Below are 15734 nucleotides of genomic sequence, written 5' to 3' on the forward strand. Positions count from 1 at the left end.
TTGGATTTAAAACTGTTGGTCACAAAAACACAAAAACAAAGAAAAAACTGGTGATTCACCTAATGTTTAGAAAATGACACAACCACACATTCAGGAGCTATGAGACAGAAGTAATGACTAACCTGCTTCCACCAAAACTAAACTCTTTATTTCTGAAGTGAAAGCAGCCCAAGGTTTAAAGTGCTCTAAGATTGGAGGTGCTTTTGTGCAAATACTTTTTCCTTCCATAATTGATAAGCTCTATAGCTCAAGCTCAAACCAGTACTTTATAAGGTACGATTTTTTTAATGGATATGTTAAAAATGTCATACATAGATAAAAGATAGATAAGGCTAGTTTACCATATATCAGTAGGTTGTTCACTATTTTCATATTGATGGCTTATCTCTAGGACAGGGCACCTTTGTCTGATTGGTGGGAGTTCAGCTAAGACGCTGTAAGTTCAGGAGGGGAGACCCTCAGTCAGTCCGGTCCATATATGAATCTAGGGGGCACAAATGCTCATTACACTGAAAACAAGGGCTCCGTATTCCAAGCATGGTGATGGGGCCTGGTGACATCCAGTTTATCCCTTGAAACATTGTCAGATTGGGGTGCCAAGGGCCCACCAGTAACCAGCTCCAGGGCCCACTTTTCAGCTACATGCAAATGTGACATTATCCTCAATCACAAATGTATAACAATTAACTGGGTAGATTGTTAAATGAATAAGATGCTGCCTTTGTCCGTACATAGTGATTCAAGTATATAGTACCAAGTACTGCTCATATAAGAGGGTGGTGGCCCACTCTTGCACAGGGGCCCACCGGAGGATTCACCTGTTCTCCTGTGGGCCAGTCCAAGCCTGCCTCAAGATGGTCCTTTATCATTGTGATTGGCTTAAATGGGTTGTTCAGCCTTAGGATACAAGTCTGCAGTTACTCTATGTGACTGCAGACTTGTGAGTCCTCACATCTCATGCAGTGCACGCTGTGAGGATTATCCGGTGTGAGCACTGGGAATGGCGGGCACGTGACTACAAATATATGATTTGCAAGTGTATTGAGGCAAGACACAGTCTAGTCAAAATGTGACCGGAAGTATGCAAATCACAGACTTGCAATCACATGATCGCCTGCTTCCAGCACTGGAGAATCCTCACAGCACGCAGGTCACGCGATGTGAAGATTCGCAAGTCTGCAGTCACACAGAGTAACTACAGACTTGTAGCATGAGGCAGGACAACCTGTAACTTGAACTGCTACAATTAGAGCATTATTTAATACTTTTTTGGAGCAATTCATTTCTATCGTTTTATCCTTCACACTTCTCTCTGAGATCATGTGCAAAATCAAATATCCAAGGACAATAGTTGTGAGAATGTTGCTTTAAAGAAAACCTGTCAGGCAACTCATACTGCCCAAACTAGAGGCAGCGTGAATCAAAGCCTGACTGCAGTCAGGTATATCATTCTACGAAATGCTCTGGCAGTTAGTTTCAGGGAAAATATACTTTAAAGATTCATCCGGGCACCCTAGTTAAAGGTAAGACTAGCCTGGCGCTGCCTCCAGCAGGCTCTACTCAGCACCATTGCAGATGATTGACGAGTCTCTCCCTCACTTGTACATAGACAGAGGCCTGACAATCTCCTGCCGCAGCATTAGCTAAGCCATTTAAGCCTTTTATTGGTCTGGACAACTTTTAACAATGAAGTCATAAAAGGCCCTGTGGTATGGGAATAGGAGTCTTCATACACAATGATTAACGTTACATGCCTAGAAAAATAAACTTGTATAGATGTCATTAAAACAAGACTATAAATCATAACATGCTAATAACGCGACATCGCCATTGCAAAGATGAACTTTTTTCATATGACAAATATTGTCCTTTTAATTTGTAAGTAAATGAATGTTATCTTACCCTCCTTCAAATATTTTTATCCTCATAGGTTCTGTTTGTTTAGCTGAAATATCTTTCTCTCCATGACTTTCTCCCTTTGTCCTTTCTTTGCTGTTTCCAGCGGTCTTCTTTTCAAGTTTACTGGTAACCAGTAGGGACGGCTCAGGTTTCATCTATGTCATAAAAATAAATAACAAGAAAGTTGTTGTTTTTTTGTAATCTAATTATATGCATCTCCTTTAACTCTATCAATCTGAATTCCTCTTTTTGGATTTTAAGGTAGGTTAAATTCACAAATTCTTCTGTATTGCCCATACACGTTCATCGCAAGGGTGGTCTACTCTGTAGCGACATTCTAAAACATTACTGCATAGAAGAGCAGCTGCATAACATCATGCAGCTGCAAGAGCATGAAGCCAGCTGTCAGACACAGCCACACTCCACACAGAAAAGGCAGAGCTGGTTTGTTACCGTCTCTACCTTCCCAATCGCTGTATATAGAGCTCTAAACAAGCGCTGTGTATACAGTAATAAGAAATGCCACTGAAATTCCTTCTCTAGACCCAATGTTCTGGGGATGAAGCAGGAACTGCTGGATTCTAGGAAATGAATTTGCATTGCAGCTGGGGCTAAGATACCAGCCCATTTTACAAGGAAAATCAGATTTTTTAAATGTATTTAAATATTGATATACTTCTCAAAAATCTGTCCTGACCTTATGGAAGGCATATGTGAAATAAGCAAAAAAAAAAAACCAAAGATAAATAAAAAGCAGGGTAAAAGAATAGATAAAAAGAGCCAATGTAGGAAAAAAGTATCAGATAAACATAATCGTTAGGTAAAGGGGAACACATTTGAAAATTTATTTGAGTTGTCCTTTTTGGTCATAAAAAAGGAAAAGTGAAAAACAAACACAATTTCCTCTATTTTCCAACAAATATTCCCCAATATTGGTCAAAAAATATAAAAAGATATTCTGAAAATAACATAAAAATTAGGTCCTACTTATCACGAAAAAAAAATCAAAAATTCAGTGAATCTAAAAAATAAAAAAAAATTGTTACAGCTCTTTAAGGCAAGCAAAAAAATCTAAAAATGGTGTCTGCTCCCTCTCTCTATCTTTCGTATGGAAAAACACATGCTTGATCGGGATATTGATGGAAAATCCTCCCTATACCCCCAATGTACTGTAGTTATGCGTACATTTATAGTTATATTTTAACCCCCTGTACTCTATTTGTATTGTATGTTCTTGTACTTTCTAAATACAAAAATAAAAAACTTGAATTTGAAAAAAAAATCCTGAAAATGTGTCTCGTCTTGAACAGGTTGAGTAATATTTTTTCAGGAGTCAGAGCTCTGCTCTCTGACACAGAACTCCAAGTCTTCACATAGTACCCAAACATGTGTCCACCTGCGCTGCAGCCTCCACTTGGGAGCATTAATCCTTATTGACCCCTCTAGTGTAGGCTGCAAGTTATCATTAAACTGAATCAGTCAGCAGGTTTTTGCTACCCCATTTGAGAGCAGTATAATGTAGGGGTAAAGATCCTGATTCCAGCAATTTATGACCTATTTGGCTGCTTGTGGCAGTTTTGATAAAATCTCTGTTTCATTGGCAGCAGATCTAGCAGCTCTCTAAATGTTGAGCACTGTGCACACAGAAAGCTACCAATCACTGGTGGGGGTGGGTTATACAAAGCTCATGAATATGGAGGACTACCTGGCAGCAATTTTACTAGTCCTGTAGTGATAATCTCTGATAAAATAGTGATTTTACCAAACTTACAGCAAGTGGCCCAGTAAGTAATACATCACTGGAATCAGGATCCCTGTTTCTGCATTATGGTGAACTCCGATTAGGTGATAAAAAAAACTTGGTGGTTGGAAGCAGCAATTTGTACTTAATACAAATATGTATCAGAAACCTTTCATAAACTGGTACTAGAGACATCAAATTAAATTGACCAAAAAAGCAATGGTATGTAACCTTTGATAATTTCACAATACATAAAAAAATGTAAATGCTAAAATATATAAAAATAAAACTTATAAATCTGGTACCACCGTCATGGTACTGACCTAAAGAATCCTTTAGACATATCACCTTTACTGTACAATGACAAAAAAGAGGAGAAAGCAATACAATTTCCACGTGCAAACATATATAATAAGAAATATATTTTATTGAAATCCAAAAATCAATACTCCATAAAAACACTTAAAAAAACTATTAAAATTCCCTCAAAACTCTGACATTCCAGCATGAGTATTCAAGTACAAAATATTCAAAAATAATAATGGATCCCATACACAGACATGGGGGACAATATACAGTTATATGAAAAAGTTTGGGCACCCCTATTAATCTTAATGTTTTATAAAAATTGTTTTTTTTGCAACAGCTATTTCAGTTTCATATATCTAACAACTGTTGGACACAGTAATGTTTCTGCCTTGAAATTAGGTTTATTGTACTAACAGAAAATGTGCAATCTGCATTCAAACAAAATTTGACAGGTGCATAAGTATGGGCACCTCACCAGAAAAGTGACATTAAAATTTAGTAGATCCTCCTTTTGCAAAAATAACAGCCTCTAGTCGCTTCCTGTAGCTTTTAATGAGTTCCTGGATCCTGGATGAAGGTATTTTTGACCATTCCTCTTTACAAAACAATTCCAGTTCAGTTAAGTTTGATGGTCGCCGAGCATGGACAGCCCTCTTCAAATGATCCCACAGATGTTCAATGATATTCAGGTCTGGGGACTGGGATGGCCATTCCAGAACAGTGTAATTGTTCTTCTGCATGAATGCCTGAGTAGATTTGGAGCGGTGTTTTGGATCATTGTCTTGCTGAAAGATCCATCCCCTGCGTAACTTCAACTTTGTCACTGATTCATGAACATTATTGTCAAGAATCTGCTGATTCTGAGAGGAATCCATGCGTCCCTCAACTTTAACAAGATTCCCGGTGCCGGCACTGGCCACACAGCCCCAAAGCATGATGGAACCTCCACCAAATTTTACTGTGGGTAGCAAGTGTTTTTCTTGGAATGCTGTGTTTTTTTGCCGCCATGCATAACACCTTTTTGTATGACCAAACAACTCAATCTTGGTTTCATGAGTCCACGGGACCTTCTTCCAAAAAGAAATTGGCTTCTCCAAATGTGCTTTTGCATACCTCAGCCGACTCTTTGTGGCGTGCTTGCAGAAACGGCTTCTTTCGCATCACTCTCCCATACAGCTTCTCCTTGTGCAAAGTGCGTTGTATAGTTGACCGATGCATAGTGACACCATCTGCAGCAAGTTGATGCTGCAGCTCTCTGGAGGTGGTCTGAGGATTGTCCTTGACTGATCTCACCATTCTTCTTCTCTGCTTTTCTGATGTTTTTCTTGGCCTGCCACTTCTGGCCTTAACAAGAACTGTACCGGTGTTCTTCCATTTCCTTACTATGTTCCTCACAGTGGGAATTGACAGGTTAAATCTCTGAGACAGCTTTTTGTATCCTTCCCCTGAACAACTATGTTGAATAATCTTTGTTTTCAGATCATTTGACAGTTGTTTTGAGGAGCCCATGATGCCACTCTTCAGAGGAGATTCAAACAGGAGAACAACTTGCAAGTGGCCACTTTAAGTAGCTTTTCTCATGATTGCATACACTTGGCTATGAAGTTCAAAGCTCAATGAGGTTACAAAAACAAAAAAAAGTGCTTTAGTAAGTCAGTAAAAAGTAGGTAGGAGTAATTAAAGCAAGAAAATGATAAGGGTGCCCATACTTATGCACCTGTCAAATTTTGTTTGAATGCAGATTGCACATTTTCTGTTAGTACAATAAACCTCATTTCAAGGCAGAAACATTACTGTGTCCAACAGTTATTAGATATATGAAACTGAAATAGCTGTTGCAAAAAAACCAATTTTTATAAAACATTAAGCTTAAGATTAATAGGGGTGCCCAAACTTTTTCATATAACTGTATTAAGGAATAAACCCTATGCATATATACAGGGTGGGCCATTTATATGAATACACCTAAATAAAATGGGAATGTTTGGTGATATCAACTTCCTGTTTGTGGCACATTACACTCCCTGACAGAAGTTATGTCGCTTATCCATGTTATGTAAATAAAAGCTGATGTTAAATTCATCCATTGGTAGTATAAATTATTCTTTTGAAAGCTGAAACCCTCCGAAATGTGGAGGGTACTTGACGCTGAGACACAATAAAGGTGCTAGCCATCTCTGCAGTGGATCTGGTCTTCAGCCTCTTGGTAATCCAGGCTTTGGTCGCAGGGTGGATTTTTGGCATGTTGTCAGAGATCAAGTTGCAGTTCAAGTGAAGGTCTGGGGTGCTGGGTTTCTTTTTATACACACACACTAATTAACCGATCAATTACTGAGCACAGGTGAGGATGTAAACTAGGATTGGGTGCATTATATGACCAGGCGACAAAACCTTTGTCTTGCCAAAATCTGACCATTCTGTGTCTATTAACTGATCAATATTTCTGCATTGATGACAATTTATTTTCTTAAACTAAACCACATTTCAGAGGGTTTCAGGTTTCAAAAGAATAATTTATACAACCAATGGATGAATTTAATGTCAGGTTATAAGCTTTTATTTACATAACATGGATAAGTGACATAACTTCTGTCAGGGAGTGTAGTATATGAGAGGGGGAAAACTTTTCAAGATAGGAGATGACCATTTTGAAGTCGACCATTTTGGATCCAACTTTATTTTTTTCAATGTGTAGAAGAAACACAAAAATTGGAACACAAAAATTGATGGTATGGTGTGGTATATGGGGTACAAAGACAGTGGGGCCATTCTTCATCAATGGAAACCTCAATGCCACTGGATATCTGAAATTGCTACATGATGATGTGTTGCCCTCTTTATGCACTGAAGATGGCACGTTCCCTGGGTTTTCCCAGCAAGATGGTGCACTGCCACATTATGGGTGTCAGGTCCAAGCATTCCTACATGAGCAGTTTCCTGGGAAGTGGATTGGTTGTTGTGGGCTAGTTGAATGGCCACCGAGGTCTCCCGATCTGACCCTCTTAGACTTTTATCTTTGCGGTGATCTGAAGGCAATTGTCTATGCTGTGAAGATACGAGATGTGCAGCATCTGAAACAATGGATACAGAAGCCTGGCCTAGCATTTCTTCTGCGGTGTTGCTATCAGTGTGTCAAGAGTGGGAGAAGCACTTTGAACACATCCATATTCACCCAAGCATACAGACATTAGCCTTTGGTAAGTGTTCACATTTGGACAGGGAGGTCAGGTACCCATCAGTTTAATGAGACCACCTTGACGATGGTTGATGGGCTCACACTATTTGGCCAAATTCTGTGCTAAGCGTCTCAAATTTTTTTTCCTAATGTTCAAAAAGCCATTTTGCTATTCATATTTCATGTATTTCATATTTGACATGTTTTGGCACGATAGAGTGCAACCTTTTTTTTATATTTGTGTATGGAGGTAGCTGCTCCTGGTATGCACCTATTCACACTAGTTTGGATGTGCGAGTCGTTTTTCTGTCATTTCTATGTTAGCTTACTGACTGAGCACTCCTCCCATCACCATGTGGTTTTTAATTACATCTAATCACACTTGGCTCCGGCCAACTCATATGTAGGCTTTGCTGAGAGAGGTGTCCATATTCACCCAGGCATACAGACATTAGCCTTCGGTAAGTGTTCACATTTGGACAGGGAGGTCAGGTACCCATCAGTTTAATGAGACCACCTTGACATGGTTGAAGGGCTCACACTATTTGGCCAAATTCTGTGCTAAGCGGCTCAAAATTTTTTTCCTAATGTTCAAAAAGCCATTTTGCTATTCATATTTCATTTATTTCATATTCAACATGCTTTGACACGATAGAGTGCAACCTTTCTTTGTATATTATATATGGAGGTAGCTGCTCCTGGTATGCTCCTATTCACACTAGTTTGGATGTGCCAGTCGTTTTTCTGACATTTTATAAGTGGTCATAAACTTGTAAATAACTAATGAAAGAATAAAGATACGTTAAAACCAATTACACCATTGTTTTTCTTGTGAAATTCTCAATAAGTATGATGTGTCACATGACCCTCTTTCCATTGGAAAAAATAAAGTTGGATCCAAAATGGCTGACTTTAAAATGGCCACCATGGTCACCACCCATCTTGAAAAGTTCCCCCCTTCCATATACTAATGTGCCACAAACAGGAAGTTGATATCACCAACCATTCCCATTTTATTTAAGTGTATCCATATAAATGGTTTTATTCTTTAATAAATGTATCCGTGTATGGGATTTATTTATTTTTGTTGCATATTTTGCACATGCATATTTATGCTTGAATATCAGTGTTATGGATCTTTTATTTTGGGATTTTATTTTTTTTATTGTTTTTATGGAGTATTGATTTTTGGTTTTCCATCAAATATATTTCATATGATATATAGGTGTAAACATTAATATTGTATTGCTTTCTTCTCCTCCTCCTTTTGGTCATTAAATGTTGTTCTGATGTAGCACCCTGATAATACATCTTTGGGCTGTGTAACTACTGATACTTGTATATTCTGTACAATGAATGCCGCATAAGTAAAACCCAAAAAACATTGGCAACAATTTTTTCACCATTTCACCGCTTGTGGAATTTTTCCGTTCTTCTATCAGTGTATTATGATAAAATAAATGGTGTCATTCAAAATTACAACTCAGATAAGACTCTGTTCACACCAAGTTTGCTATACATGTTCTGCACATATGTTAGATGAAAAATTCTTGAAGTAGGTACGTGATTTCTAGCACAGTGAAAAATAGATATACTGTAACTATTTACCAAAGGCAGCCTTTTGGTCCATGATATCATATGGATTCATTTTGTTTATGCTGTACATTGGAAGTAATATGAGCATACTCTTAAATGCATTTTATTACTCCAATTTTTGTGTGTTAATAGTTTTTCATTTTCTAAAAATGCGTGTTAATGGGTAATTTATTACTTATATATTATAACTTACCTTTGCAAACTGAAGTTTCCATACACTTGAAGAAGTTAGTTTACCAGCTCCAGATCTGTGCATAGTAGCCATGGTGTAAATTTCACCTGTATTCTTCTGCTTAGACCTCAGGAGTGATAACGATGTTCTTGTACTAAGGCCTGAAGGGTTGGGATTGCAAGAGCTAATACACCATGCAGCATAGACAGATGACTTCAGTGATTCCTGTTCCGTGTGGTTGGGTTTGGCATAGTTAAGGAAACACCAGCTGACGGTAGTAGTAGTCCGCAGGCTTGGGAACTGGAGAATATGTTGTACTTCCTCTGTTGAAGAGGAGCTTTGTGACATCTGCAATAATATTCCCACAGAACGCTTTTTGTCAGTCAGTGGTTCATCCTCAAGAATTTCACTTGATGACCTCTGTGGACTTAAGCTCATATCAGAAGCCGTGTCCTCATTGTAAAACTCATCTGGTGACATTCGGCCTTCAGGAGCATCACTGGACTTTGAGTCTAACAATGTTTTTTCAACACAAGATATGCTTAGTGGTGAATTTGACAATGAGGGTGAAGGTGTTTGAGTGGCTGAAGAAAGACTGTCTTTTTGATCTAATGTTCGTCCTTGTCTTACCAACTGAGGTTTTGAGGTTCGAGACAAATTCTTTTTTATGTCGGAATTAGTCAATTCTACTGCACTTAATTCTTTAACAATTTGTCCATACATCTTTTCATCTTTCACCCGTTTTTGCTGTTTTGTTTCCATGAATAGTTCTAGACTACTTGCAGGTGAAAGCATGCGTTTGCCACCTCCGAAAGATGATGCATTGTCAGAACTAGACACCAAACATAAAGGGATTGCTGAATCTAAGCCTAATGGCAATGTCTGTGGAATTTTCCATAAAGGATATTGTTCCAGTTCTCCACAGGGTGCTAGCATTTGGGCTATGTTGAATCCTAAATCTTTCATGGATGCACTTGTTGCCATTACTCTTTGTGATGTACTTCCATCCACTTTGCAGCAGATTACTATGGACTCACTGTTAGTTTGAGAGTGAGTAACAAGAATTTGTGAAATGCTAGTATACATGACACTACCATATGATGGCACGTGTGTTTGAATCCTAACTGGAACAACAGGCCCTGACAAAGGCTGAAGTGAGCCAGCACTAGGAGGCACAGATAGTTGTTGATCATTAGAAGAATCACTTGAACCACCACTGTGATCTCTCTGTAGCTTTGAAAGAATATTTTTAGATTTCTTAGAGGACGATGATGACTCTAAATATGGTTGAAAGCCTTTTTCCATACTATGAATATAGCTAAGAGACTTGCATACAATAGGATCTTGAGTAGTACCGAGGTAAAAGGACGACTGCAGCTCTGACTGTGTTGGAGGCTTGAAATATGTATTTTGTAAAGATTGCAAATGATGATGGAAATGTCTCTGCAAAGGATCTATACAGGATGGCCACAATAGAGGAGGATGAGTTGGCATTTGAGCCATGCAAACAGAAGTGTAAGGTAACTGAAATGTATTATGAACTGGTGGATATAAAACTTTCTCAGAATGTGGAAATATATGCTGCTGTTCTGGCAAATGTCTTTTGGCGATGTAAGAAGATGGTGGTCCTAGCGGATTTCTTAACACATCATGACTTGTTATAGATTGCTGTGAATAATGTGAAGTACAAGTAGGTTGGGCAGAAGTACCAACAGCTAGATTTAAGGATTCATCAGGAAGATTTATGGAACCTGATAAAGAAGACGATGAAGAACGCTGCCAGGCAATCTGTGACGATCTACGATTTGCATAGGCAGCTTCAGGTTGCTCTTGGTTCCCAAGTTGCTCTTGCTCCGACTGAGAATTTTCAGGGAATCCACTAAAAGAAGCTTGACGAATGAGAAAGCATTTTTTACGCTCACGGGCTGGAGACAAGGTTGTAGTGATGGCACCAGGGACAGATGCATGTGTTAGGTTTCCATAATCAAAGGACTTGCTTCTTATTTCAGGAATCTCACTTAAGCTAGGGCATGGTATCTGCTCAGAAGAAGACCGTCTCATTTCTTTGTGATGGTGGTGGCTCGGTACCGAAAGTGAGTAAGCTCCTGGAGGAACAGTTAAAAACTCAGGTGGCCTACCAATTTCATCCTGCTTTGCGGGGACTGTAGATTTTATTATTTCTTCTCTGTCAAAAGACATTGAAAAGCTAGAACTGTGGGATAAGTTACTTTCCTGACTTGGACTGCGAGACAAACTTGTTCCAGTTGACTCAAAGCTAGATTCACCTGATGAATTTTCCATGTCTGCCAAACGAAGACGCTTCTTCTTTGGAGGCAATTTCTCTGCTGGTAGTTGAGACAGTGTTTCACTTCTTTGGGGCCATTGAAATTCTTCTTGCGTTTTTTCTGGCTCTTTGACAGGAATTTCTGGTTCCTTTTCAGGTTTGTCTGGTTCCTCTGTAACTCGAATCTCAGGTACTGTAATATTGTGTTGACGAACCAATTTAGGAGGCATGTGATATGTAGACTGTTGCTGGTTTTGAGATGGAGATGGCCTTCCTGTAGATTCAGTAAGGTCAGGTGTCTGAGTCCATTCTGGACTCATAGAAGACATTGTATTTCCACTGTCACAAGTTTCAGGAGAGCAGGCCTTATCTGGCTGGATAGAGAGAAGTTCTGTGGATTCAGATCTTTCAAAAGAGTTAGGTCTACTCAAAGAATTAGTGTGTTGTATTACTGATATAACATTACCAGGAAGTTTTCTACTGATTATATCTACTACCCTATCTGTGTCTGAAGATGATTCATCTAACACAGGTACAGGACTTCCAATTTGCTGATGTGATCGACTTATCTCAAAACGGTCTTGTTGCCCACTGTAAACATATTCTTGCCCTGAAATAGAAAATCCAATCCTGGCAGGTTCTTGACTTGGTGATTTTGTATCAAACTCTAAAATCACAGGGCTACTTGCTGAACTGCTAGGCATAGAAATATCTTCTTCATCTCCAACACTCTTTTCTTTTCTACGTTTTCTGTTTTCAATTGTTGTTCCAAACCGAGGAGGAGAAGGTGCTGTAACATCTCCAAAATACTCCCCTGGCTTCATTCCGCCTATATACTTTACATCTCTGTATCCTTGTTTGTGAACTTCATAATCATCCCACCTTTTAGGCTGCATTCCTGAGACGTATTCATACACTGAAGCCATTTTCTTTTCTTTACATGAGACAGGTTTTTCATGCATTGTCTTCCTGCAATAAGCAACGGCAGCATTCTTTGACATTCTAGAATATGCATCGAATTCTGAATGACCCTCTAAGACCAGTGGTAACTCAAAAGCACCTTGCCTCCTAAGGAGTCTTTGATGAGAAATACCTGCTGGAGCGGGGTAAAACACATCATCTGATCCTGTCATGCGTTCATCAAATGAGTGACTTCCCCTAATAGAAGTAGGAACACTTAAACTCACACCAGAAGATGTTGGCATTGAATTGCTTCTTATAAGTGTTGATGTCTCTCCGGAAGGCTCCAAAAACACTGCTGTTTGTCCCTGTGGCATTTCTGAGTACACCTTTGCTTCTTTCTCAGGAGATTCTCCAATGAGATGTGTTTTTTGCAAATCAGAAGTATGAATTCCAGATAATCTTGACTTCATATTCTTTATTTTGCTATGCTCTAAATCCCTTTTTGTCATATAATGTGAGATATGTTGCTCAATCATGCTGGAGTTAACAATTGATACACTGCCTTCCTGACTTTGTAGTGAAGATCTAGGGCTAAGTCTACAGTATTTACCAAAGATAATTTCTTCATAAGAGGTTGCATTGGTATTTGGAGGACTTATATTTTGCTCTGCACTTTCTGATCGAGAAAAATAACCAGAGTCTGTGCTTCCCTTACTATGAGGGCTTAGGAGATTCAAGGACTTCTCATAGTCATGCCCTTTCTTTTCTGTAAGTTTTAGTGCAAGTTTTTGCCTAGCAGTATGTAGTTCATCAGTTTTTCCACTTAGTGATGGGTTGTGCATTAAATCAGATGTCACATAATGTGAGCTTTCACTAGGTAGGTGGATGCCACTCTTAGGGATTATCAGTATTGGCACTTTCATTGGGCCTCCTAATGATTCCTCTGACGTATGGAAATCCGGATCAATAAATTCCCCACTTCTAACACTCACGTCCAATGGAATTTGTGAAATGGGGCTTAGTTTTTCAGAATCTTCAACTAGCAACAATGTCTCTTCATCAGTGTCTGTACTTTGTTCCCCATCAGAATGTATTTCATTTTCTACATCAATGCAAGAAGCCTCAAGGTCTAATTTGGACATACCAGAGTCAGTAAAAGGAACTAATCCAGCTTTAATGGCATGTGCATGTGACTTCCTGTGCTTATATAAATTGCTTTTCGTTTTGAATGAAAAACCACAGGGTACACATGGATATGGACGCTCTCCAGTGTGAGATCTTATATGTTTTTTCAGCACACTTGGTTTGGCACAAGCCCGTGTACAATACGGACATATATATTTGCCGGGTTTTTTGGGCTTTTGCTCCTTTCTGTGAGTATCTTCTGGCTGATCAAAAGACTTCTGTGAGTATTGGCTATATGATGAAGCAAGTGAAAATTTCTTTCTGGAAAACTCTGCACTTTGTCCTTGAATACGAAGGAATAAGTCCTCTGAAGCAACAGGCAAACGACTATGATATGGATAAGCATGTCCTTCAAGGCTCTGATGAGGCTTAGAACTGTGCACTAGCTTCTGTTGGTGAAGATTATGCTGGGGAAAAGAAAGTGAATGCCGGTGAGAATAGGAGCCAGAACGCTTCTGTGCATATTGCTTTCCTGGCATCTGCTGGCTACTTTCATTTTGTAATCCTACTTTTAAAGAACTGTAATGCTGTACTGATGTTGGGTTTGCAATCAGCTCAGCGTTAGCCTGTCTTTCTCCTTCGTGGCTGTCATAAGTGCTCATTGTAACAACAGCTGGATGCTCTTGTCTCCATCTGTTTGATACCTTCTCGGATTCTCCACACCTTGAGGTAGATTCTTGCTCTAATATGGTGTCTCCAGAGTCCATTTTGATTATGTTGGTCTTCAGTGCTAGCTTACTTTAATGCTATACAGACACATGGAGTGTGACTGACTTTGCTCATTAAACCAGAGTCACCACCATTTTCCTTTGTATCAAGTCACCAATATGTATTTTGATAAATATCTCCATGAAGCGGTATATATTCTTTAATCAAAAGGTTCATGCATGACCAAAAGCTTCAAAAATGAGGTCAAAATATTTTGTCAATCAAGATATGGATAATCCAGGGAGATATGGATGATTAAGGTGCAATTCGTGTCAGTGACAGCGTACATAAACAGCCTGAAAAACATAAAAATAGGAAATCAGAATTACAGTATTAGAATATTTTCCAAGCAATATTGTCCAACCTTAATTACGGTATATAATATTTATTTAATATTATTGCTTATATAGCACTGACATATTGTGCATCACTCACTGTCCTTACTGTGGCCCACAATCTAAATTCCCTATCAATATGTTTTTTAAGTGTGAGAAGAAAACGTAGCACCCAGATGAAACCCATGCAAACACTGGGACAGCATACAGATGTTGTCCATGGTCAGATTAGAACCCATATTAGTATTCTATGGTTAGATATGGTTTACTATTCATTTTAATTGAGCAAAGAAAGAGGGCTCTACTAATATAATGCAACTAATCTAAGACCAAAAAACACCTGAGATAGGGTTCCTCTAAGCACCCATGGACTGTGGGCACTAAAGTAAGCAATTTAGAACACTCTGCAGGGGTCACTAAGTGTAATGGCCTGAAATACTTAAGATGTATTCTGCCAGCTTGAGTTTAAAAAAAGATCTAAGAAGAAAACACTTCCCATAACCGCTCATTCGCGTCATTTAAAAAATTAGCAGCACAAGTGTGAATTTTCCAGGAATAGCCTAGTCACTAAGCTACTAAAATCCCCTTGTGATTGGCTGATTAGACTCCGTTCTTGCCTAAATTCAACAAACCAACATAATAAATCAGTTCCACTATATATAAAGTAAACTTTTCTCTGAAGAATAAGAGATAAAATAGAGTAAGAAAATGACTACACTGACATCATTATCTGCCAACCAGAACTTTACAGTAACTATTTAGCTAGATAATTCCAGGATATATCTTTGTTTCTAAGTTCAGCAAAGACGGAGGCGATGGCACTAACTCAGAGAACAAAAGTTAGCTATCTCTTAGATCTTTTACTATCTTTCTGACAGGTCTAATAAGCTCAGTACTTAGTCCTTTTCTTTTCACCATCCAAACATATTGATTTAACCAAATCGGCAATTTATGATTTTCAATACCAACTATATGACGATGACACCCCAAGATATGTTTCTACTTCTAATCTAGATGCTGGTGTCTCTGCCTATTAGCAATTTCATTACTCATTTCATACAAGCCATCTGAAACAATACATGAACAGCACAGAGCTTATCATTTTTCACCCATTAAAATCTATTTTCACACCCAAAATATCCTTGTCCTTTAAAACCACACCAATGTCCCTATCTTGAAGTTTGTTTCCTGCTGGAATCATTTTATTCTTATTTGATTGTCACTTTCACATTCTTAGTACCTCTTGCCATCACCAACATAAGAACATTTCCCACGCCCAGCCTTATCTTACATAGGAGTCTACCAATATAAGATCACAGATACTTATAATCCTGACTAGACCAGTGCAATACCTTCTCACATACTCATCTTACCACACTTACTACTGTTCTCTTATTTCTTTCCTGCCAAATCATCCCCTCTTATTA

General features: G+C 38.6%; 1 protein-coding gene across 4 annotated transcripts in view; it reads right to left on the reverse strand.

The window, feature by feature from the left end:
- Window positions 1–15734, reverse strand: part of HIVEP2 (HIVEP zinc finger 2) — a 239601-nt gene that overhangs the window by 22046 nt on the left and 201821 nt on the right. For all 4 annotated transcript variants that reach the window (XM_077289201.1, XM_077289200.1, XM_077289203.1 and 1 more), the window contains 3 exons: window positions 8914–14268; window positions 1903–2054; window positions 1–12 (listed from right to left, as the gene is read on the reverse strand). The exon at window positions 1–12 is cut by the window's left edge and continues 164 nt beyond it. In XM_077289201.1, the coding sequence (XP_077145316.1) occupies window positions 1–12; window positions 1903–2054; window positions 8914–13971 (5222 nt within the window). In that variant the 5' untranslated portion in view covers window positions 13972–14268. The remainder of the gene's footprint in view (window positions 13–1902; window positions 2055–8913; window positions 14269–15734) is intronic.

Source organism: Ranitomeya variabilis, chromosome 2 (assembly GCF_051348905.1).
Source record: "Ranitomeya variabilis isolate aRanVar5 chromosome 2, aRanVar5.hap1, whole genome shotgun sequence".
Classification (NCBI taxonomy): Eukaryota; Metazoa; Chordata; class Amphibia; order Anura; family Dendrobatidae; genus Ranitomeya; species Ranitomeya variabilis.